Raw genomic sequence first — 23,525 nt, 5'->3', positions numbered from 1 at the left:
TAATCCAGGCTCTGACTCCATAAACACTCCACAAGAAGAAAAACATTGCCAGTCCCCTTCAAGATCTGCTTTATTTTCTTGAGAAACCAGAGCACTATCAGCTCTGACACTGGATAATACAGGGGTGGGAACTGAACTTATGGCATGCTGGATCCTCAGGCATGCAAATTTGGTGCCCTTATAGGGGGAGTTGTCCCCCCCCACTCCCAACCCTCCCTCCCAGCAAGCCCTGCCAGGTGGTTGGCTTGAACCTGGAAACAAACTGCCTTGTCCAGAGTAGGAGTCTTTGTCCCTCATCCCTCATGGTGGAGGAGCGGGGATGGGGTGCCATCTTCCACGAAGAACCGCTGAAGCTGCTGCCTTTTCCCAGGCTCACAGCCGAGGACAGTGGGGGTGGGAGATGGAGGACTGAGGCCCATCTCAAGCAGCTGCTGCTCTGGAGCAAGCTGTCTCTCACAGGTGGAAGCTTCTTGACTCAGTGGGAACCAGGGATCTGTGAGCATATGCTTTATACAGTAGGAACCATGCTTTTGAGCTAAGTCTCTTCTTTGAGATGGGAGAGCCAGCAATGAGGCCATTCCACAGACAGAGTGACCCCGACCTCACTGTGTGTGTCCCCAGCACCAGAGGGCTCGGGATGCTGAATGCCTCCTCCCTAAGGTTGCCGTGTTTTTTTTTTTTATCCCCTCTACCTAGACCAGGCCTGGTTCTGAGGAGGTCTGGAGGACAATTCTCCCATGCTTATGCCTCAGGGCTGGCCTGAGACCATCACTGGCCTCTCAGGAGTCCCATCTTCACCCTGACCCTCCGTCCTGTGAAGACCCAGCAGCCACCCACCCACCCACCACGGAGCTCCCCTGGAGAACACTCACGGACAGCAAGAAAAATGAGGGACTTTCAGGGGCAGCTGTGTTTTCTGACTCAGTCATAATGCCCCTAAAAATCCTTATTGTTCTTGCAGTGTGCATCGGGTCACGGCCACCCACCACCTGGGGGTCAGAATGGGTGTCCTCCCTCATCCTCCTAAAAAGCAAATGGCTGCTCCCTGACAGTGTCCTCTGCAGGGTTTTGTGGTTTCTTTGGGGAGAGGCTGGGCCTCAGGCTACCCCCGTGTGGACTGGAGTCTGGGACAATACCAGTCACTCAAGTTTGGAAGAGCCTGGCTGTGTGTGCAGGCTGAGTGATGTCAGGGCAGCTGGGTTGGGCTGGACACCCCGTCTTTCAAGTTGCAACTGTTTACGGGGGTGGAGGGGACAGGAGGCACCTGGGGGGGGATTAATGATTCACAGTAAAATGCAATAGTTTGTACATGCATAACATTTCATCCTCCGCTAGGTCCTCCTCTGCCTTCATGTTCCAGGACCTGAACCTTCCCCACCACCCCAGAGTCTTTTACTTGGGTGCAATACACTAAACCCTACTTTGTGTTCTTATTTTTCAACTTTTTTCTGACTTATCAAGTGCCATCCATGATGAGGTGAAGAAAGTGAAATCATTTTTTTCTTTACTGGGGGATTAATGTTTTACAGTCGACAGTAAATACAATAGTTTGTACCTGCATAACATTTCTCAGTTTTCCACATAACAACACAACCCCCACTAGGTCCTCTCTCATCCTTTTCCAGGACCTGTACTCTCCCCACCACCCACCTCAGAGTCTTTTACTTTGGTGCAGTACACCAACTCCAGTCCAGGTTCTGCTTAGTGTTTTCTGTTCTTGTTTTTCCAACTTCTGCCTGTGAATGAAATCATTTTTTGAAAATGTCTTTATTGGGAGGTTAATGTTTTACATTTGACAGTAGAAATCATTTTTAATAGCTGAGTAGTATTCCATTATGTGTATGTATCCCACTCAACTGCTGTTGGACACCAGGGTTGCTTCCAGGTTTTGGCTATTCCAAATTGATGCTCTGGGTTTTACTTACAACAGGAGGAGCCAAGGCTGTGTGGTGGTGCACACATTATGATGCCTGAGAACCAGGGTTATCACTGGGCTCAGTGCCAGCACTACGAATCCACTGCTTGTGAAGTGGCCCCCTGAAGGTGGGGAGTCAGGGGCTCGGACCGGGATCCTTATGCTGCTAGTCCTTGCACTTATTTAACCTGCAGTGCTACCGCCGGGCCTCCTCTTCAAGGTCTTTCTAAGGTTCCCAGGGCTGACTTGCAAGCTGTTGTGAGCCAAGAACACAACCAGTTAGGGAACCTGATGGCCAGCTCAGTCCCTTGGGCTCTGGCTGGCCTCCCGCGTAGTGTTGAAGGAGCAGGATTTGCCCAGGAGCTTCAGCTTCTCCTGTCCTGGGGAAGGGACACCTGCAAGGTAAAGTTTACAAGGGCTGAGGCGGGGCGGCAGTATTCATTCCTTTTTTTGGTAAGTGGTGCTTATGAAATGAGATTCCCGCCCCCCATCCCCACCTGCAGGGGGAAAGCTTTGCCATGTGTTCGAGCCTCGTCCCCATTGTATTAAAGAAAACTTTGGTTATGGTCTCTTTCACACACACGGAAAAAAATCTACAGAGGTTTCCAGTGGAGGGAATGGGAACACAGAAGCTGTTATCTCATAACTTTGTCAATCAATATTGAATCACTTATTAAAGCTAAGGACCAAGAAAAATCTTCCAGAAGGTAATACATCAACAAGAAGGCTCGTACTGTCCCTCCCTTCCCATTGTATGAGAACTACTGCTGGGGGTTGATGGTGCACCAGGTTAAGCGCACATAGTGCAAAGTATAAGGACCTGTGCAAGGATCCCAGTTCAAGCCCCCGGCTTCCCACCTGCAGGGGGGTTGCTTCACAAGTGGGGAAGCAAGTGCTGCAGGTATCTCTCCCCTGTTTGTCCTATTAAATAAATAAAAAGTGGCAATCAGGAGTGGTGGATTCATCATGCAGACACCGAGCCCTAGAAATAACGCTAGTGGAAGGAACACTGAAAAAACAAGTATTTCTACTGAAGAGCCTTTAACAAAATAGAGAGAAATGAAGGCTTACAGTAGCCCCTGCCTACAGATCACGTCCCTTTATTTAACCCCCAGCCAGCAAACAGGACTCAAAAGTAGGGAAGCTTAAAAGTTGTTTGAGCAATAGCCCAGTCCACTGGGGAGCCAAGCAGTCTCAGTCTCTCTCTCTGCCAAGTGGGACTTGTTACCTCAACATTGGAGCTCCTCCCTGGGAGACGTGACACTCATGTGATGCTGAGGTTTGAACTTGGACCCTAATTTTTTTTTTTTTTTTTTTGCCACCAGGGTTATTACTGGGGCTTGGTGCTTTCAATGCTCTACCATTGCTGGTGGCCTTCCTCCCTTTATTTTTAATAGAGGGTAAGAGGCCCCTGATCTTCCTACATTGGTAGGTAGTGTGTGAGCTTTACTGGATAAGCCACCAGCTGGCCCCTCCCAGTGACTTAGTAATTTTTTTTCTTTGCCTCCAGGGTTATTGCTGGGGCTCAGTGCCTGCACCATGAATCCACTGCTCCTGGAGGCCATTTTCCCCCCTTTTGTTGCCCTTGTTGTGGTCATTATTGTTGACATCGTTCGTTGTTGGATAGGACAAAGAGAAATGGAGAGAAAAATAGACGCCTGTGAAGCGACCCTCCACCCCCCGCAGGTGGGGAGCTGGAGCTCAAACCGGGATCCTTATGCCACCGCCCAACCCCCGATTTAATAATTTCTAAATGAGGTCTGAGCTGGAGAGCAGCAGAGAGTGATGTATGTGTGTGCTGCTGGTAGCTGTGTTAAATGTCTTCTCTAGTTTGACCATCAGAGCCTGCTGCAAGAGCTGAGGCCATCTGCAGCTGGCAAACTTTCTTTGCTGCACTTTTCCCCCCAGAGCACTACTTAGCTCTGGCTTATGGTGGTACAGGGAATTGAACCTGAGACCTTGGAGCCTCAGGCCTGAGAATCTCCCCACCCACAGAGGCATCTTTTGATCCTCCTCTTACAGTGAGAGGAGCTGGGGAACACACAGCCAGGGTTTAGAGCTGCAGCTTCACATTCCACAGACCTGTGCGCTCAGTAAGAATGCTGACTCAGTGAAAATAGAGCACTCACTAGTAGTTACGCATTTGGTCTTCACAGTTTCTGAGGTGGGTGATGTGCTCTCTCTCTGATGCTGGATGTTCACCTGCCCTGCTGCCAGGATCTCAGTTCCAGCTGGACCGGGGCTAGTTCCATTGTCAGAACAGGTAAGCTGTGTTGCGTGGGAGCAGTGTCTTGCTTGTTCTTGCTCAGAGCCAGGGCCCTAAAGACAGGAGCCCTGCTGGGGTGCCCTGGTCTGCAGAGCAGAAAGGCCAGTCTGCTACGGGTGGAGAAGGGAGCTGGGGGTGGAGAACATCACTTTCCCGCCCAGTTCTTTTCTTTTCTTTTCTTTTCTTTTCTTTTCTTTTCTTTTCTTTTCTTTTCTTTTCTTTTCTTTTCTTTTCTTTTCTTTTCTTTCTTTCTTTCTTTCTTTCTTTCTTTCTTTCTTTCTTTTTAATATTTACTTATTCCCTTTTGTTGCCATTATTGGGGAGAGACACCTGCAGACCTGCTTCACCGCCCGTGAAGTGACTCCCCTGCAGGTGGGGAGCTGGGGCGCCACGTGCTTAACCTGCTGCGCTACCGCCTGACTCCCGGCCCACTCAATTCTATGTGGCAAAGCACACACTTCTGGCAATGACAGCCATTAAACCTGCTTCCCAGAATGTGGGCGGTTGGGCTGGCCTCAGCTCAGGCTTTCTTTGCAGAGCTGTCCATAAGTTCTCTTGGTTTATCTGAGTTAGAAATAGCCTCCTACAGGACCAGCAAGATAGCACTTCGATAATGCACAAGCCAGGTTCATGCCAAGCTCCCACAGCACTGAAGGAAAATTTCCTTCTGTAGTTGGCCTAGAGCAGTAAAACCCCAAGGAGGCCAGAGGTTTGAAGAGTTGGCAGCACACAGCTTTGTCACTGAGGGCCCCTCCCCCACTCGCCCTTTAGGGGTATGTGGACTTTTAGGCATAGGGCTACTTTTTCATTCACATAGCAGGGAGAGACACTACAGCACCAGAGCTTCCTCCAGTGCTGTATGGTACTAGGGCTTGGTACTGGCACTACAAATCCACCACTCCCAGCTGCCATTTTTACAGGACAGAGAAGGAGAGTGACAGATAATTGCTTCATCACTTGTGAAGTGTCCCCCCTGCAGGTGGAGACCAGGGACTTGAATTTGGGTCTTTTCAGATGTTAAAATGTGCACCCCTCTACCCATCCCTATTATTTTTTTTTGGCAGTATTGGGACCTTGTGCATGCAAAATTCTACCTCTCTGACCAGCTTTTCCAGGTATCAATATACATACATAAATCACAGCACTAGAGCTTCCCCTGGGGGCTCAAATCTGAGCTGCAGGCTACCTCTCTGACCCTCTGACCTAGACTAAATCAGAGGTTGTCTGGAAACAGTTTGAGTGTCTCACTGTCTTGGAGGGTGGTTTCTGTCCTTCCCTTCAGTCTCCTCTCTGACACTCATAGTCGAGAAGCAACAGCCCAGCATGGGCAGGAAGAGCTTTCTGTTTGCTTTGGCTGATGGGGAAGAGATTAGCACTCAGTCTCTGCTTTGACATTTGTATCTATCTAGCAGGCAAAGCCCGTGTGATGTAGGAAAATAGCCTTGAATCTTGAGTTGGGGGCCATCCCTAGTGTCCTAGTCTGAACATTGTGGCTTTCCCCTTGGGATTCTTGCAGTAACTGTGAGGCTCCAAAGTCCCAGGTTCGATCACCCGCACCACCATAAGCCAGAGCTGAACAGTCTGTCTATCAAGAACATTGAAACTAACTGTAGTGAGCCCTATCCCACTAGGGAAAGATCGAAACGGGCTGGGTGTATGGACTGACCTGTCAGTGCTCATGTCCAGCAGAGAAGCAATTACGGAAGCCAAACCTTCTACCTTCTGCTCCCCATAAAAATCTTTGGTCCATACTTCCAGAGGGATAAAGAATAGGGAAACTTCTGGGGGGAGGGATATGGAACTATGGATGAGGGAATCAAGTTATATGGAATTGTATCCCTCTTATTCCATAGTCTTATCAATTATTATTATTATTTTTAATCTTTTAAAATATTTATTTATTGTTTTGTTGCCCTTGTTTTATTTTTGTAATTATTATTGTTGTTATTGATGTCATTGTTGTTGGATAGGACAGAGAGAAATAGAGAGAGGAGGGGAAGACAGGGGGAAAGAAAGATAGATACATCTGCAGACCTGCTTCACCGCCTGTGAAGTGAGTCCCCTGCATGTGGGGAGCCCGGGGCTCGACCTGGGATCCTTACACCGGTCCTTGCACTTTGCGCCACATGTGCTTAACCCACTGTGCTACCGCCTGACTCCCAGCTTTGTGCTTTTAAGATATCCCTTAGAGGGCCAGTGAGAGATAGTGTCCTCTGCAGTATCACAGACTCTTGCGTCAAAGGTCCCACTAGGTTCAGTTCCCAGCACTAGTCAGAACTGAGTTTCTGATTTAAAAAATTATATAAGGTATGTGTATATATTCACCTTATGTTCAGTAAATTCCATCCACTTTTTTTAAGATTTGAACAGAGGAAGGGGGAGATAAGACACCTACACATTGCTTGTGAAGCTTCCCTCTTGCAAGTGGGGACTGCTGGACTTGAACCTGGTTCTACCACAGTTGAGTTGTAGAACAGTCCTTATGTGCCTTTATTCTCAAGATTCATTTTGCCATTTCTAAAATTTCACATAAGGGGGCCGGGCAGTGGTGCACTTGGTTGAACGCACACATTATCATGCACAAGGTCATGGTTTCAGTGCCCAGGCCCCCCCACTCGCAGGAAAGAATCTTCTTGAGCAGTGAAGCAGTGCGTCTCTCTGTCTCCCCTCAATTAATTTCTATTCTATCAAATTAAAAGGAGAGAAAATTTCACACAAGGCTGATGAGGCAGCTCACCTGGAAAGGTGCCTGCTACCACAACAGGGGCAGCTTTGGTGTCTGTCTGAAAAAGTTAGCCTAGAACAGTGAGGCTCTATTAACAAAGACTGATCAGATGTCACGAAAGCATTATCCCGAAGAGTGTTTTTTCAGTCAGCTTACTTTGAGGTTGATCCATATTAAATGCATCCAAGCTTCATTTTTATTTGCAGCTAGGGCTTGGTGCCTGTACAACAAATCCACCATCCCATGTGGCTGTTTTTCCTTTTTTTATTTGAGAGAAAGACAGATACCCCTTGTGAAGCTTCCTCACTGGAGGTGAGGATCAAGAAGCACCACTGCCGGATGCCACCAAGTGTTTCACAAGTAGTGTCCTCAGCCTCGAGGAGGCACTGCTATCCCCAGTTTACTTTGCAGGGAACTATGGAATGACGTCTAGTCACATTGCCAGGACCACAGCTGAAGGTAGCTAGTCAGATGTCTCCCTGACGGCCACCCAGGAGCATGGAGGGAATTCCTGGGGGTGAACTCTGAGCACCAGGAGGATACATTTTTTTCTCCCCCTCCCTGGGACTACTGGAGGCATGTTTCTATTTGTGGTGGGGTTGCTGTAAAGTGGTAGCCATGTGGTCGCACAGCCCTGCATTGGCCTCCCATCTTTACCTTCCAGCTAAAGTACCAGCACTTACTCTCTTGTCAGGGGACCCAGAAGCATGCACGGCTCCTGGATGTGCTTCAGTGAATGTGGAACAAGAGGATAGATGTGGGAGTCGGGTGGTAGCACAGCGGGTTAAGTGCATGTGGCGCAAAGCACAAGGACCAGCGTAAGGATCCCAGTTCGAGCCCCCGGCACCCTACCTGCAGGGGAGTCACTTCACAGGCAGTGAAGCAGGTCTGCAGGTGTCTGTCTTTCTCTCCCCCTCTCTGTCTTCCTTTCCTCTCTCCATTTCTCTCTGTCCTATCCAACAACAATGACATCAATAACAACAACAATAAAACAAGGGCAACAAAAGGGAATAAATAAATATATTTTTTAAAAAAGGATAGATGTGTTCTAGTACCATGGAATTCATGCATAGTGTCAAATTCATCAGCTGATTCTCCTTTATCTTTCCTGCTCTCTAGATCTCATTCATCAAATCCTGTGAGCTGCCCTCAGTTCAGAGGCAGCTGTGACCTTCCCCACTGTCTGCTCTTCATGTGCTTGGATACACGACAGCCCACCTGGTAGGTCCATGGTACTACAGTCAACTGACACTTCACCTGGCACACAGCAAGCTTAGAGGACACTAGTGATGACTATGCTCTTGTGAAAACTACTTCTTCAGTCTGTCCCTACTGAGTAAGTATAGCTATTGCCAAGCAATACATTCTAGCACACATCACAGATACAGCTTAGGTCTGAGTGCGAGACCTCAGTCTTCAGGTCCTTGTGATCATGCCCCAGTGTTTGCTCCTCAGCGAGATCATCAGCATGGAGCTACCAGAGACCATTTTTACCCTTTGGTCACTTGAGAGGGAAATCAGAGATGGAGTACAACATAGAATCTTGGCCATGTCAGAAGCTAGTCAACCTTAATAATTAATACATAGAGCTACACTTCCTTTTTTTATATCTCAGCCAATTTGAGTTGAGTTTCTATTAGCTAAAACTGAATTGGCTTTTATCAATTCAGTAGGCTCTCTACAGATGATTACTGCTGTTATTATCGTTAGTACATAGTATGGCATACTTCACCAGGCTAGATCCTAAGGACTTCCAGGAGGAGGTAGTTAATAACTTCTGTTAAATGAAGTAGACTCCTTTTTTTCTTTTTCCCTGCAGCCAGGGTTATCACTGGGACTCAGTGCTGGCACTACGAATCCACCACACCCGGCAACCATCTCTCCCCCTCCCCTTTTTTTAACTGGATAGGAGTGAGAGAAATTGAGAAGGGGGGCAGTGGGAGACCTACTTCACCACTCATGAAGTGTCCTCCCTCCAGGTAGGAAGCTCAAACCCAGGTCTTTGTGTTTGGTAACATGTGGAAGTTGACTTCTTTGTCTGTTGTCTAATACACACTACCTTCCAGTACCAAAGGGCTCATTTCACCCTCTGTCTGCCATCTGAATTGGTGGGAAAGGAGACAGAGGACTCTTTCTTGACAAACTGATGCCTTGTCTTCAGTATCCTTTCTAGGGCTTCTTTTATGCTTCTTATATTTTGCTCAAACTGTTAAAGAGCCATTACTGGTTGCTACCTTATACCCTTCACCAAAATGTAATAGCTCATAGCCATAAAACTCCTCTAACTGGATCTTGGCAATTTTTTGTGGCTAAGACAACACAATGAAAAAGAAATGATTTCAAACCAAATGTTTGATATTTAGTAGATTTTCAGAGAGATATCTCAACAGTTTAGTATAGCACTTGTGAGGCCTCAGGTGCAATCCCCAGAACCACATATGCCAGAGTAGAGCAATGCTCCGGTCTCCCTATCATAAAAAATATATAAGGAACTTGTATTACTCATTTTTTTGTTACCATTAAAATGACAGACTAACACACAGAAGAAAGCACCACTATTCATCAGGGAAATGGCAAATCAAAATAACAGAGTGATCACCTCACACCTACTAAAATGGTTATCATTAAAAAGACAAGAAAAAAGTGTTCCGGGAGGTGGCACAGTGGATAAAGTATCGGGCTCTCAAGCATGAGGTCCTGGGTTCGATCCCTGGCAGCACATGTACCAGAGTGATGTCTGGCTCTTTCTCCTCCTGTGTTCCTCATTAATAAATAAAACATAAAAAAAAAAAGACAAGAAAAAGCATGTGTGAAGGAAAAGGGTATACTTGTGTGTTGACAGATTGTGATTTGTGTAGCTACAATGGAAACAGTGTGGAGTGCCTCAAAAATGTAAAAATAGAGCTACCATATTGTCCAGCTGTTCAGTCCTGTGACTCTGTTGACAAGAAATGAAAACACTAACTCCAAAAACGTGTGCCGCCTCTGTTCCTTGAAGCATCACTTACAACCCATGTCCATCAATAAATGAATGGATAAAGAAGCTGCAGTGTGAGAACACACACTAATTCAGTCATAAAAATCCTGCAGCATAGAGTTTAAGGCCATTATACTAAGTTAAACAAACACAGGGCCTATTGGACCAAGGTATTTCAGTGTACAGCTTAATAAAAACTATTGTTGTTGCTACTCCTTCCACCAACCAAAATTTCATGTTCAGCATCGTAGAGGTAGAAATACGATGTGGAGTTTCTGTTATTGATTTTTCTCTCAGCGATAACTTCCTGAATTTGTGTCTTTTAGCTGTAATACAGATTTAGAGGTATTACTGGCAAACGCTAGAAGAAGAAGAGGTATTACTTAAATGTGAAGTCTTAAAAGTAACAAACTCAAAAGGGGCTGGATACGGCCAGTAGGGTGCTCATGCTGCCATGAACACGGTTCACGAGTGCTGCAGGTTTCTCTCTCTCTCCCTATTTCTGTCTCTGTTATAAAGAGCCAGCAAGAAAGCTTCAGGACTATGTTGTTTTTGTCCTTCTTAAGAATTCTGATAGGACAGAAAAATTAAGGAGGCAGGGAGACACCTGCATCACCACTCATGCATCTTCCTCCTTGCAGGTGGGGACCAGAGCATAGCCCAATTCTTCCCTGTCAGTGGATGGAAGGAAGAGAAAGGAAATGAATAAAGTAGTCAAAAACACACGTTTCTGGTTTTTAAGATACATTAGTATAAGGATGAGTCTAGTTAATTAACTGGTGTGGTGGTTCAGCCTGGCTCACCATCCAGTTGTTTAGATCAGAGGCCAGAGCTGACAACTTCTCCCTGGCTGCAGCGAATTGCAAAGCTGGATGAGTTTCCAGAGACTCTCACTGCTTTAAGTGGCAAGTCCTACGCAAATGAGGTGCAGAGGATAAAGCATGAGATCCTGAGTCTGATCCCTGGGAACATATGCGCCAGAGCAATGCTCTGGTTCTCTCTCTCCCTCCTAGGCCTGGTGTTGATATCTGGCCCTGATCTAGATTTGCTGTGTGTCATTCAGTGAGTTACTTGCCCTCTCTGGACCATTTATTCCAGAGTCCACTCAAAGAGCTGATAAATGGGGAGTCAGGTGGTGGCACAGCGGGTTAAGTGCACGTGGCACAAATTGCAAGGACCTGCGTAAGAATCCCAGTTTGAGCCCCCTGCTCCCCACCTGCAGGGGAATCACTTCACAAGCGGTGAAGCAGGTCTGCAGGTGTCTTTCTCTCCCCCTCTCCATCTTCCCCTCCTCTCTCCATTTCTCCCTGTCCTATCCAACAACAACGACATTAATAACCACAACAATGTTAAACAAGGGCAACAAAAGGGAAAATAAAAAATAATTTAAAAAAGCTGATAAATGTTTAAATTTCAGGGCCAAGAAGACAGCACACAGGACTTATATGAGAGAGGGCCTAGGTTTGATCCCTGCCTTCACCAATAGCCAGAACTGAGTGCTGCTTTGGTAAAGATAAATATTGGGGACTGGGTGGTAGCACATGGACTGGTATAAGGATCCCAGTTTGAGCCCCTGGCTCCCCACCTGCAGAGGGGTCACTTCCAAGCAGGTCTGTAGGTGTCTATCTTTCTCTCTGTCCTATCAGCAATAACAAGGGAAGAAATGGCCTCCAGAAGCAGTGGATTTGTAGTGCAGGCACCAAGCCACAGCAGTAATCCTGGAGGCAAAAAAAAAAAAAAAAAAATCTAGGGTAGGGTGGCAGCTCACCTGGTAGACAGCATACTTTACTGTGTACAAAGACCTGGGTTTAAGCTCCCAGCCACTACATGGCAACGTCTGCATAGAGGAAATTTCACAAGCAGTGGAGTTTCTTTTCTACCCTCTGTCCAATGAAGAAGAAAAAGAATCCTCAAGGGGAGTAGCGGCACACTGGTTCAAGCACACATAGTAGAAAGCACAAGAAGGATCCTGGTTCAAACCCCTGGCTCCCCACCTGTAGTGGGGTCGTTTCACAAGCAGTGACGTAGGTGTCTGTCTTTCTCCCTCTCAATTTCCCTCTGTCCTAGCCAATAAAAAGAAAAAAGAAAAAAAAAAAAAAAAGGCCACCAGGAGCAGTGGATTCGAAGTACAGGCACTGAGCCCCAATGATAACCCTAGAGGCCAAAGAAAAAAACCAAAACAGTTAAATTTTCGGAGGCTGGAGGGGTGGAAGTCATCCTGTAGACTGGAGGATAGTAGTACTTTGGTGGTGGGCATGGTGTGGACACATGCATTCTGCTCAAGTGTGCAGACGGTACCCTTAAGAGATAATCCTATAAACCAACATTGCCTCAATAAAATTAAAAGTCCCCCTTATACAGAATCACTACACAACCAAAGAATAGAAGAGAGTGAGCTTCTTTTACAAAGTCCTACAAAGAAATACAAAAGGGTGAAACTGAATACCACTTTGTGGTCCCTAGCAGATTAATTGCTTGAATGACTGCTGGTATCACTGGCGAGAATCAGATATCACGAGTCCCCTGCCGAACCCAACAAAGTGTAATGACTTTGTCTTATAGAGAAACAAAGACAACGGGCTAGGGTGTAGCACAGTGGTAGTGCACCAGTTTTGCGCACATGGGGCCCTGCATCCAAATGACAAAAACAAAGAAATCACACTTGAGTCTTGTCAAAGCTTTGCTTCCAGCTACGAGACACACACAGTGGAGGAGAATGAAAATCCAATTACGTGCGTTACAGGGCTGCCACCAGATGGAATGAAATGACACAAGACACAGTTACTTTCTTCCAGTGAATGAAGCAAGCCAACCAAACTTCCCCTGGATGCTTCTAGACTTCAAGGACACACTGAGCAGCTGAAGTATGTAGGACTTATTTGGATGGAAATTTAATCTGTTAAGACATGATTCTGTGGCAACTGGAAATCTACTCCTGGACTGAAGAGCTCTTTGAGAAACATGCTGCCATATTTATGGAGGAGATGGCGCCTTGCCTGGGATTTGCTTCTCAATAACCCAAGCGGAGGGTGGGGTATGGGAGGGGGTAGGTGTCCGTGGCAGCCCAGGCCTGAGTGGGAGAGGGATCTGGGGAAGAGCCACCATGACTTCTCAAAGCAGGCTGGGAATTTATTTGGGAGGACACCTGTTTTGTTTGTTTTTGAAAGACAGAGAGAGAGAGCTCAACACTCAAAACTTCCTTCAGTGTGTTGGGGCCAGGTTTGAATCTGGGTGGCACACCGCATTGGGGATACCTGGTCTTGCTTCTGCCTGTGGCCAGACTGAAGTGGCGCAGTCCCTCAAATCCAGGAGCCAATCAAAAGGGTGACTTCCTCTTGTGTTTAAATGGATTTATGGAGCCAGACACTGTAAGACTCTGGCCCCAGACCCCTGCCCCTCTGGGGGGCGGGAGCTGGCTCTACATTCTAGGCATATCCTCTGCCACATCAGGCCTCTGGCCGCCTGTACAGGCCAAGAGAAGGTGCAGCAGCAGGTAAGGAGCACTGGAGCAGCCCCAGGCAGCTCCCACGGCAATACTGGCAGTGTGATCAAGGCCTGGCTGGGAGCTGAGGACCTGGAGGGTCAGACCCACCACCTAGGAGTGTTTCCCCAGTGGAGTGGGCGCTGACCACCTGAGTACCCACATCACTGGGTGACCTTGGCAAGATGCCCAAGATATCGGTTTCTCCAACAGGAGGTGGCTCAATGCTTCTCAGTGTACTGTAGACCTCTGGAGACAGATGATCCCACCCAGCCCCCCGCCCATTAAATGCCAGCAGCAGTCCCTGTCACTGTGGTGACGACCAAAGCCTGCCCCACGTTTGTCAGTTGTAGCTAGGCTGCAAATTACTGCAGGTCTCCTAGACCTTGAGAAGCCCAGAGCTCTGTGCATGTGTGTTTCTGGAGAATTCACACACACTGGGGAAGGGAAGGGAAGGGCAGCAATGATGTTAACGTGGTTCCAGTCTTGCAAAGAGACAGTATTTGAAAGGGGTTTGAAGTGTAGCTAAGAGAATGCCATGTCAGCAAGGCCAAGCAAACCGGGCACGTTCTCAAGGGAAGAATCATCTGTGTTTGGAGAACTGCAGAAGACCCTGGTGTCCCCAACTTTGATCTGTGATGACAAGATGTCCGAGAGCTGAGACTCATGGACAATGGGAACAAGCAGGGGGTTTAGGGGCTGGTTCCCCAACCCAGTCCCTCTGGTCTAAAATCTCCAGCTGCCGTCTTGTAAATGTGGAGAGTGTCTCACTCTTCCAAGGAAAAGGCTCATGGGTTAGAACCACAGAGAACACAGTCCTGCTGCTGGGGCTTCTGGTGGATAAGGTTGGGAGGATCAGTGAGGGGCTGCTCGAGCTTCCCCAGTAACTCAAGAGTCGTGTGTGTGTGTGTGTGTGTGTGTGTGTGTGTGTGTGTGTGTGTGTGTGTGAGAGAGAGAGAGAGAGAGAGAGTGTGCATGCAGTCAGTCTAGGCACGAGTGTGGGGGAATGAGTGTGCAAGTACGCACCCTAGGGTGCTCTCCTAGCCAGTGTGTGCTGGACACACAGCAGTGAACAAACACTGCATTGGTCTGGGGAAATCTAGGAGAGGAGAGAAACCAACAAGAAGAGACATCTCGCAGTGGCCCAGGTGACGCAGAGTACCTGACTCACAAGCATCAGGTCCTGAGTTGACCCCACAGACATGGTCTGGTTCTCTTTCTCATTAATAAATACAGTTCAGGACACATTGTATACACTCACTGTGAACTAGCTGTTCAGGAACAATTAGGGCAGAGATGGGAGCCAACCAAGGGTGTGCGTGTGTCACCTACTGGGTGCGACGCTGAACGCTCATCGCAGGCCTTTGCTGGGCCTGGACCACTCAGGTGCTTCCCCTTCCTAGCAGGCCTTTGATTTCCATAGGGGAGTGGTGACCACATCCTCACTGGACAGTCAGCCGTGGGCCTCCAGCCAGGTGCCTCCAGATCCCTGTCCCACTGACTCTTGGGCAAGTCGACCCGATGTTGGAGACAAACATATGCCACACAGCTGGCCCACTGGCGTGGACCCTGTTCTTGCCCATTTTACAGCTCTGCCTTCAATTTCCTGAGTTCACGTGGGTGTGCCTCGCCTTGTGGCTTTGGTCTTGACATTCACAAAGGCAGAACCAGCCTATACTCCACCACTGAGCCTGACAGGGCCTCTTCCCCTATCCTCGACACTCATGGAAGGGGGTGTGGGGGTGCTCTCTGTAGCAGCAGCACCTCTGCACAGGCCCTTGCACTGTGACACATACACATAAGTCAACCTGAGTGCCGAGCTCTGGCGGGCCTCACAGGGAGGAAATGCCAGCCCTGTTTCTTTAAGCCTCTCAGCCTCCCTGGGGACTCTACTGCCCAGACACTTCCTCTGAGGCTGTGTTGTGTCGGGAGCAGACCTGGGCTGCTGCAGGGTGGGCCTCCACCAGGGCCTGTGACTCAGGGCTCAGACAGGCGGAGAGGCAGGATGTCAGTGCCATTCACTGGGCCACGAGGAATCTCACTCTTTGTTTATAGGCAGTGTGCTGGCCCAGCCTGGAGGAAGTAAGTGGCCAGCATAGCCAGCACCTTGGGAATGGAACCCGGAGACTGGAGCTGGGGACACAGAAGCTGCACTGCCCCTCCCACCCCTGGAATGGCCAAGCCTGGGGCCAGGCAAGACAAATTGCCCAGAGTCCACTGGGTCCCTGAACTAAGCACCACAAAGTAATAGGTGCTGGGTGCTCAGTCTGTCATGAGCCTAACAAGGGTGAGCTGGGAGTCAAAAAGTCAAGTGAAGAGGCATCTGACATCCTATGGAGTCATATGACTCATCCTATGGCGTGATCCTAACGTGCTCCACCCGTTAGAGGCCCCTGTGCCTACCTGCTGTCTGGCTCATAACCAGGGTGGCTCCTGGGCCCTGGGAAGCCCAGGATATGACACCTGCTATGAGCACGCCTGCCACACACATTGGCTTTGCTCAGCGTCAAAGTCTTATTGTGGAAGCACAGGGGACTCTTCCTGCACCCCATGAGTTGGCAAATTAATCAAATCAGCATCAGACAGACTAATGGGAGTTACACAAGAAGTTTAACAATAACACCCACACCTCCTGTCTACATGGGAAATCCAGTGAGACCGTTTACCCACATGGCCTCAGTAACTACCTTAAATAAAATAATCTTGACTAAGACAAAGGACCCGTTGAGGCGGGAGTCTTGGTGAGTGGAGGGGTGTTAGCATGGGGTGCCACCGGGAAAGGCACAGCTGATGGAAGTGTGGCCTCTGTTCTGAAGTTCTGCTTCTTTCTGAGTTGACAGAGATTAGGTTTCCCTCACACACAGTCCACAAAGGGAGACTGCCTCCTAGGCAGGTCAGCCTCCACCCCAGAGTGTCTCCTGTGTAACTGTTCTGTCACAGAGACATGTTTGGGAGTGGCAATTTTTTCTCCTTCTACACTCACAACATAGGTGTCAATAAACCCATTTAACAGAAACCCAGTAGTGGGTAAGAGCAGGTAGAGTCTGAGCAGGGGTATGAATGTAGATTGTGGACTTTAATATCTAAAACCCAGAGCTGCTGTGGCCTGTCCTGTGGGCACTGTGAGAGGGTGAATGAGAGCCCCCTTCTCTCTGTCCTTTCTCATCATTTTATAGAGCATCTATCTACTCGGCTGATTGCAGCTCTGGTGGGACGTAAGGGTTCTTGTGTGTTGTGTCTGCTTCCTGCACTGGGTCTATGAGTCAGATTCTCAGAAGTCAAGAGAGGGTGCTGCTCACAGAGAGGCTACAGGTCTAAGAGTCAGCAGGAGAACACCTGTGTTCTTAGACCTTGTGTCCTCCTGGTTCCCTCAAGATACCCTCCCAGTCAGAATGTGAGGAGCCCTTACTTCTCACTGATTTCACTTGCCCAGTTCCCTCCTGAGGCCCAGATGTGACCACCTTTCAGCATTGAGGCTGCCTACTGCCTGTCACCTGAGCTGGCACTGTCTCAGCCATCCTCATTGACCCAATGCATGCTGCATCCTGAGGAAGCAGGGCAGTCACTAGGGCACAGGGGACAGGCTTGGGCACTTGTCCCAAAGGCAGGCAGGAGAGGAAATGGGAGGGGGGAACTGGCAGAGGTTATTATTGTCCATAGGAGCTAGATTCACCTGCCTTGAGCCACAGAGGAATCCTGCTCTAACTTTCTTGCAGACCTTCCTCCTGGGAACCTCATCTAGCACTCCCCTAACCAAAGCTCTTCCCAGCTTTCTTCCATCCACATTCACCTCTCCCTAAGGTGGTCAACAAACAGCCAGGCCTTTCCTGAGCCTTGAATATGTCACAGCCTCTGACAGTCTCTACAAAGAGAACACAAAGGAGAGGAGGGAGGGGGAGTGTGTATGTGTAGGGGGCAAGGGGAACCTGACAGGCCCCTGAGAAAGGCTGAGCCCTGCAGTTTGAGCTAGGGTGAAGAGAAGAGGGGTCCCAGGGTAAAGATACTGGGGGAGCATGTTTTCGCCGGGCTGGCTTCACGGGCAGGTATATAACAACTACAAACAACAATCTTGTCCTTATAAATATACTAGCCCAGTAGGGTGGGAACAGGATGCAACGCAGAGAGGGTGGAGAGAAAAGTGACTGGTGAAAATCAGTGTGAGACAAGGAGAGGGGGCGGAGCAAAAACATATCATGAACCAGTGGGGATTGAACCAATGCCCTGTAGTGGTTATGTAAATAGAATACAGTGGTTATGTAAATAGAATACAGTGTTAAGCAGGGGGTATTAAACCAATGAAACAGAAGGGGTCTCATGCATACCAGCAGGAGCAAGGTAAACCTTCCAGAATGTGGAAGGCATCCTGATCAGTGGAATGGACTTAGGGGTGTGGTGGGGACGTAGTGGGAGGATGGACGGAAATGAGGGGGCATCAGCTAAGCTTTCTGTTGATTTTCTGAGATAGAATTGTAGCCAGTCTGGAGGCTGTTTAAAAAACTTCCTCTGGCCATGGAGGTGCAGGGGCTGGAAAAATCTAACCAGCTGGCAGCAGGGGGGCTAGAAGACACCACAGGCTACCTCCCTGGTGAGAACTGATGGGATAATGGGTACAGAGTGTGTTTGTATGTGGAAAAGGGGCCTGGGAAGCACTGTGTGGTATTAGCTGGTCTTGATGCCCTCCTCACAGGATGGGGGAAAGGGAGCCCCCAGTGATGCCAGAACATGGGTCCAGAGGGCCCCTTGTCTGCATCAGCTGGATGGGGTGCAGAATTGACATCACTTCTATGTATTTAACACAAGGTAAACGGGGGAGGAACAAACCCCAAGCAATCATTATCTAACTCAGGAGCCGACTGCTGGCTCCCTAACGACTGGTTTCCTGGGCTTCTGCAGTTCCCATGCAGAGCAAAGTCAGACAGAGAGGCTCCCCCTACCCCCTATGTACAGCCAGGGTGGCGCTGACTCCTTAGCAGGGGGCCTCTTCCTTGGGACTACTTCCCACAAGTCCACGGAGAGCAAAGTGAGTGTGTCGGTTGGGGGGGGGGGGGATTGGGTTGTAAGGTCTAAGAAGGCTTAGGGGCCCAGGAGCACAGGAAGGAGTGGGGAGGTCAGTGGAGAGGTTGCCATAAATATTCAAGCACATGGGATGGATTCCTAGATGGCAACTTGGAGAACTTCTAGTCTAGCCCTTGATTCTACGGATGGGTAAACTGAAGCTCACAGCAGTCAGATGACATAACTAGAGTCATGCTCTAGGAAAAAAGCAGCGGAGGAGGAGAGGAGGGGCTAAACCCAGATATTCCTGGATTCTGACAGTTACAAGAGACACAACCTAATTCTAATTCAAGAATTAGAAAGGAAACTTAGGTCTGCCTTCCCTACCTCCTTTCAACACCCAGTCACAAAAGCAGGGTTTTTTCCAGAAGGTCAAAGATCTGCCTGGATATTTCCAAGTCCTTAATGCACATATTCTGGCCTAGATCCCCAGTAATAATATTCCCAGTTGCTTCCCAAACTGAAATCTGTTCCTCATCTTTCCTTCCTTGGTGGCACTGAGGAGCTTCCTCCCCAAGGAAGTCTCTCCCCAGTTGAGCAGTTTCTTTCCTTTCCCTCTTCTTTGCGTTTTAAGCCAGAGCACTGCTTAGTTTGAACCTGGGACTTTGGAGCCTCAGGCCTGAGAGACTCTGCATAACCACTATGCTATCTCTCCCCCTTTTCTGTTTAAGCCAGAGCACTGCTTAGTTTGAACCTGGGACTTTGGAGCCTCAGGCCTGAGAGACTCTGCATAACCACTATGCTATCTCTCCCCCTTTTCTGTTTAAGCCAGAGCACTGCTTAGTTTGAACCTGGGACTTTGGAGCCTCAGGCCTGAGAGACTCTGCATAACCACTATGCTATCTCTCCCCCTTTTCTGTTTAAGCTAGAGCACTGCTTAGTTTGAACCTGGGACTTTGGAGCCTCAGGCCTGAGAGACTCTGCATAACCACTATGCTATCTCTCCCCCTTTTCTGTTTAAGCCAGAGCACTGCTTAGTTTGAACCTGGGACTTTGGAGCCTCAGGCCTGAGAGACTCTGCATAACCACTATGCTATCTCTCCCCCTTTTCTGTTTAAGCCAGAGCACTGCTTAGTTTGAACCTGGGACTTTGGAGCCTCAGGCCTGAGAGACTCTGCATAACCACTATGCTATCTCTCCCCCTTTTCTGTTTAAGCCAGAGCACTGCTTAGTTTGAACCTGGGACTTTGGAGCCTCAGGCCTGAGAGACTCTGCATAACCACTATGCTATCTCTCCCCCTTTTCTGTTTAAGACTTTATTTCTTAGACAGAGACAGAGAGAAATCGAGAGGGAAGGAGGCGATAGGGAGAGTGACACCTGCAGCGCTGCTTTACCACTTGTGAAACTTCTCCCTTACTGGTGGGGACTGGGGGCTGGAACCCAGGTTTCCGCTCATGGTGGTGTGTGTGCTCAGCTGAGTGCCTCTGCCCAGTCCCTCAGCCATTTCTTTCTGGAGAAACCACCGACAAGGCACCACTATGCAGGATCTTGGGAATATTGTCCTTTGAGACTTTTACAACTTTTGTTTCTTGGTCAGCAGCTAACTCCTCAGGCAGGGTTCTTGCCTCCCTGTGTGTGTGACCTACGCTTAAGCCCTGCCTGGTACCAGGTAGAAGTTGTGGCTCTTGGCAGAGCCCTGGTGCTGGGGTGTCTCCCTTCCTGTGAATGAAAAGGTGGCCCTGGGCACAGTGAAACTGCATGTGTGATGCCCTGACTTTGCCCCCCAAATGTAAAACTTTTATTTAATTATTCAAATGATATCAATCCAATCCCATAAAGAAAATTAAGAAAAAGGGAATTCAAAATGGTCTCTAGGGTGGGGGTAGATAGCATAAAGGTTATGCAAAGAGACTCTCATACCTGAGGCTCCATAACCCCAGGCTCAATCCCCTGCACCACCATAAGACAGAACTGAGCAGTACCTGGGTAAAAAAAAAGGAGGGGGGGAGTCGGGCGGCAGCATAGCAGGTTAAGTACACATGGGGCAAAGCGCAAGGACCGGTGTAAGGATCCTGGTTCGAGCCCCCCACTCCCCACCTGCAGAGGAGTCACTTGACAGGCGGTGAAGCAGGTCTGCAGGTGTCTTTTTCTCTCCCCATCTCTGTCTCTCTCTCCTCTCTCCATTCCTATCTAACAATGACGACATAAATAACAACAACAATAACTACAACAACATTATAAAAAACAAACAAGGGCAACAAGGGAAAATAAATATTAAAAAGTCTCTAATCCCACAATATAGAGATAACACAATGGTTCTGAGTGATCTGAATGTGTAGACACATACACATACAAATATATGGCTGTCGGAAAAGCCAGTTTTCTGTATTTCTTTGCAAAAATGTGTTGTGATTTTCCAGACAACCCAAGATATATATCTACTTCTCTGTCAACAAATGTCTCTTTTTCTCCCTTTCCTTTCCTTCCTTCCTCCCTCCCTTCCTTCCTTCCCTCCTTCCTTCCTTCTTTCCTTCCTTCCTTCCTTCCTTCCTTCCTTCCTTCCTTCCTTCCTTCCTTCCTTCCCTTTATTCTATTTTATAGAATTTTAGAGAAATTGAGAGAGGAGAGGAAGAGGGGGGGAAAGACACCTGCAGACCTGCTTCACCGCTTGTGAAATGTCCCTGCTGCAGATGGGGAGTGAGGGCTCAAACCCGGGTCCTTGCATGGATCCTTGTGCACAGTACTATGTGCACCACTGCCAGCCCTCCTCTCTTGCTTGCTTTACCAGAGCACTGCTTATGATGGTTCTGGGCATTGAACCTGGGACCTCAAGCGTCAGGCATGAAAGTCCCTGGCATATCCACTATGCTCTTTCCCTAGCCTTCTTCCTATTTTTTCTTTTTTACTTTATTTAATTCTATAAGACAGAGAGAAATCGAAAGTGAAGGAAGACAGAAAGAGGGAGAGAGAGAGAGAGAGAGAAAGAAACCTGAGGCACTGTTTCACTTTAAGACCAGGGGTTGGAACCTCGGCCCTTAAGCTTGGTAATGTGCACTTAACTAGGTGTGCCCAGCCCGTGTGCCCAGCCCGTCTTCCTACTTCCCACGGTGACAAGTTATTCGCCACGCACATCTGCTACAGTTTATTAAGTCAACTGTTGAAGTCACATTGCTTGCAATTTTTAAAAACTGCAATGTTACCTTGTGAATACATCTTTGCCCATCTTTGTCACTACTAGCTATTTTTGGAAGAGATATCCCTAGTGGTGAAATTGCTGGGTTAAAGGGTGTGCACATTTTTAAGACCTTTGATGGGTATTTATGGCCTGTTCTTAATTCCAGTCCCTTTTCTTTCTTGATCTTTAGCATTAACTCAAGGACAAACACATTTTGGTGGCAAATCTGCTATTTGTAATTCTCTAGGCTACTTCTTTCCATTAACATGCATGATTTAAAAAAAATGACTCTAGGGAGTTAACCTGTGGGTTAAGCACAGGTGGCACAAAGCACAAGTACTGGCATAAAGATCCCGGTTCAAGCCCTTGGCTCCCCACCTGCAGGGGGGGGGGGGTCTCTTCACAGGCAGTGAAGCAGGTCTGCAGGTGTCTGTCTTTCTCTCCCCTTCTCTGTCTTCCTTTCCTCTCTCCATTTCTCTCTATCCTATCCAACAATGACGACATCAACAAAAACAATAATTACAACAATAAAAAAATGACTCTAGTTTTTCATTTTTTAAAATGCAAAGTATATTATTACTGATATTCCAATGCACCTGGTTCTTCCCAGAAATATTGGGAAATGAATCAAATGATTTTTCTCGCCCTCCCTAGAGTGAGAAGTTCCTAGATTAAGCCAAAGAGTGCAATTTCTCTGGGCCTCAGTTTGTTCACCTGTAAAGAGGAGAAATAAATGGTCATTTGGCAGAATCTAGAAGTGTATGACTCATGGTAAAATGTCAGCACTTAATTTTTATCCCATCCATTCCCAGGGGACCGCTTGCACACTGACAGGGGAGGTCAGATTGGCAATGGGCACTTGGTTCATCCAGAGTTGCCCCCCCCCAGTGACCCCCGTCCATATTTCTAGCAACCCAAGGGCAATCATCTTTGTCAAGAACAGTCCCAGGATTCACTCCACCTTAAAAGGCCCTTGAGATCTCAGAAGAACAACCAAACAAGAGAACAGAACATTAGAGAAAATTGCTTGTCTAAAATAGACAAATCATTTTCATTTCATTCTTACTTCTGTGTTCCACTTTGTATGTCTCCTTGCTATCCCTTTTTCTACATAAGCCAAGCATACATGCAATATTATTTCAAATTCTGAGGTGGATTATGTAATGCTCTAGACTGAAAACCTAAAAGAAAGGCCAACTGTTTGGTAAATGGACAGAAGTCTTTGCAGGTGTTCAAAGAGACAAGGCCCTGGATTCTTGTTCCCTGACTCTTAGGTGCTAGCTTAAAAAAATTTTTTTTAAATCTTTTTTTATTAATTGGATAGAGACAGCCAGAAATCAAGAGGGAAGGGAGTGATAGAGAGGGAGAGAGACAGAGATATCTGCAGCACTGCTTCACCACTTGCAAAGGTTTTACCTGCAGGTGGGGACCAAGGGGTTTGTTTTTTAATGGTTTATTTTTTACTTCATGGGAAGACAGATGGGCCATTGCACCATTCTGGCACCTCCAGTGCTAGGAATCAGTCCTGGAGCCTCAGACATACAAATCCTTGCACTCTCCTCACTGACTCAGCTTCCTGGATGTTAACTAACCTCACTAGTGTTTTCCAAAGAGGGACCCAACTGATACAACTCAGAAGTTTAGTTAACTTCCTTGGTGATAAGTATCACTGTGATACTTATGAAATGCAGATTCCTGCGCCCCTTAAGGTGAGAACTTCTCAATCAGAATATTCACAAGCCTACCTTACATACTTAACAAGGGGCCCCAAGTAATTCTTAAAATTAGGAAAAACAGTCAGCACTGACAATGAGAGAGAAAACAGCACCTTGGCTACAAACTGGTCTCTGGGGAACCTTTAAAAATCAGGCACCTGAAGTCATCATTAAAGTACGCCTGTCTCTTGTCCTTCCTCAGCTTCTATAGTCCTTACTAGAGAAAGAGAGAGGCAGGCTGGGAGTATAGGTCAACCTGCCAACGCCCATGTCCA

The 23,525-nt window shown here is 47.8% G+C and overlaps 1 protein-coding gene across 1 annotated transcript in view; it reads left to right on the top strand.

Annotated features, from left to right (window-relative positions):
- Positions 1 to 12,828, top strand: part of LOC132542125 (uncharacterized) — a 45,781-nt gene extending 32,953 nt beyond the window's left edge. Inside the window, exons 3-4 of the mRNA XM_060204898.1 lie at positions 8,026 to 8,127; positions 12,627 to 12,828. Of these exons, the coding sequence (XP_060060881.1) occupies positions 8,026 to 8,127; positions 12,627 to 12,681 (157 nt within the window). The 3' untranslated portion in view covers positions 12,682 to 12,828. The remainder of the gene's footprint in view (positions 1 to 8,025; positions 8,128 to 12,626) is intronic.
- The last annotated feature ends 10,697 nt before the right edge of the window (positions 12,829 to 23,525 follow it).

Source organism: Erinaceus europaeus, chromosome 12, assembly GCF_950295315.1.
Source record: "Erinaceus europaeus chromosome 12, mEriEur2.1, whole genome shotgun sequence".
In the NCBI taxonomy this organism is placed as follows: Eukaryota; Metazoa; Chordata; class Mammalia; order Eulipotyphla; family Erinaceidae; genus Erinaceus; species Erinaceus europaeus.
Note: the sequence above shows the minus strand (reverse complement) of the source record. Positions and strands in the feature narration are given on the sequence as shown.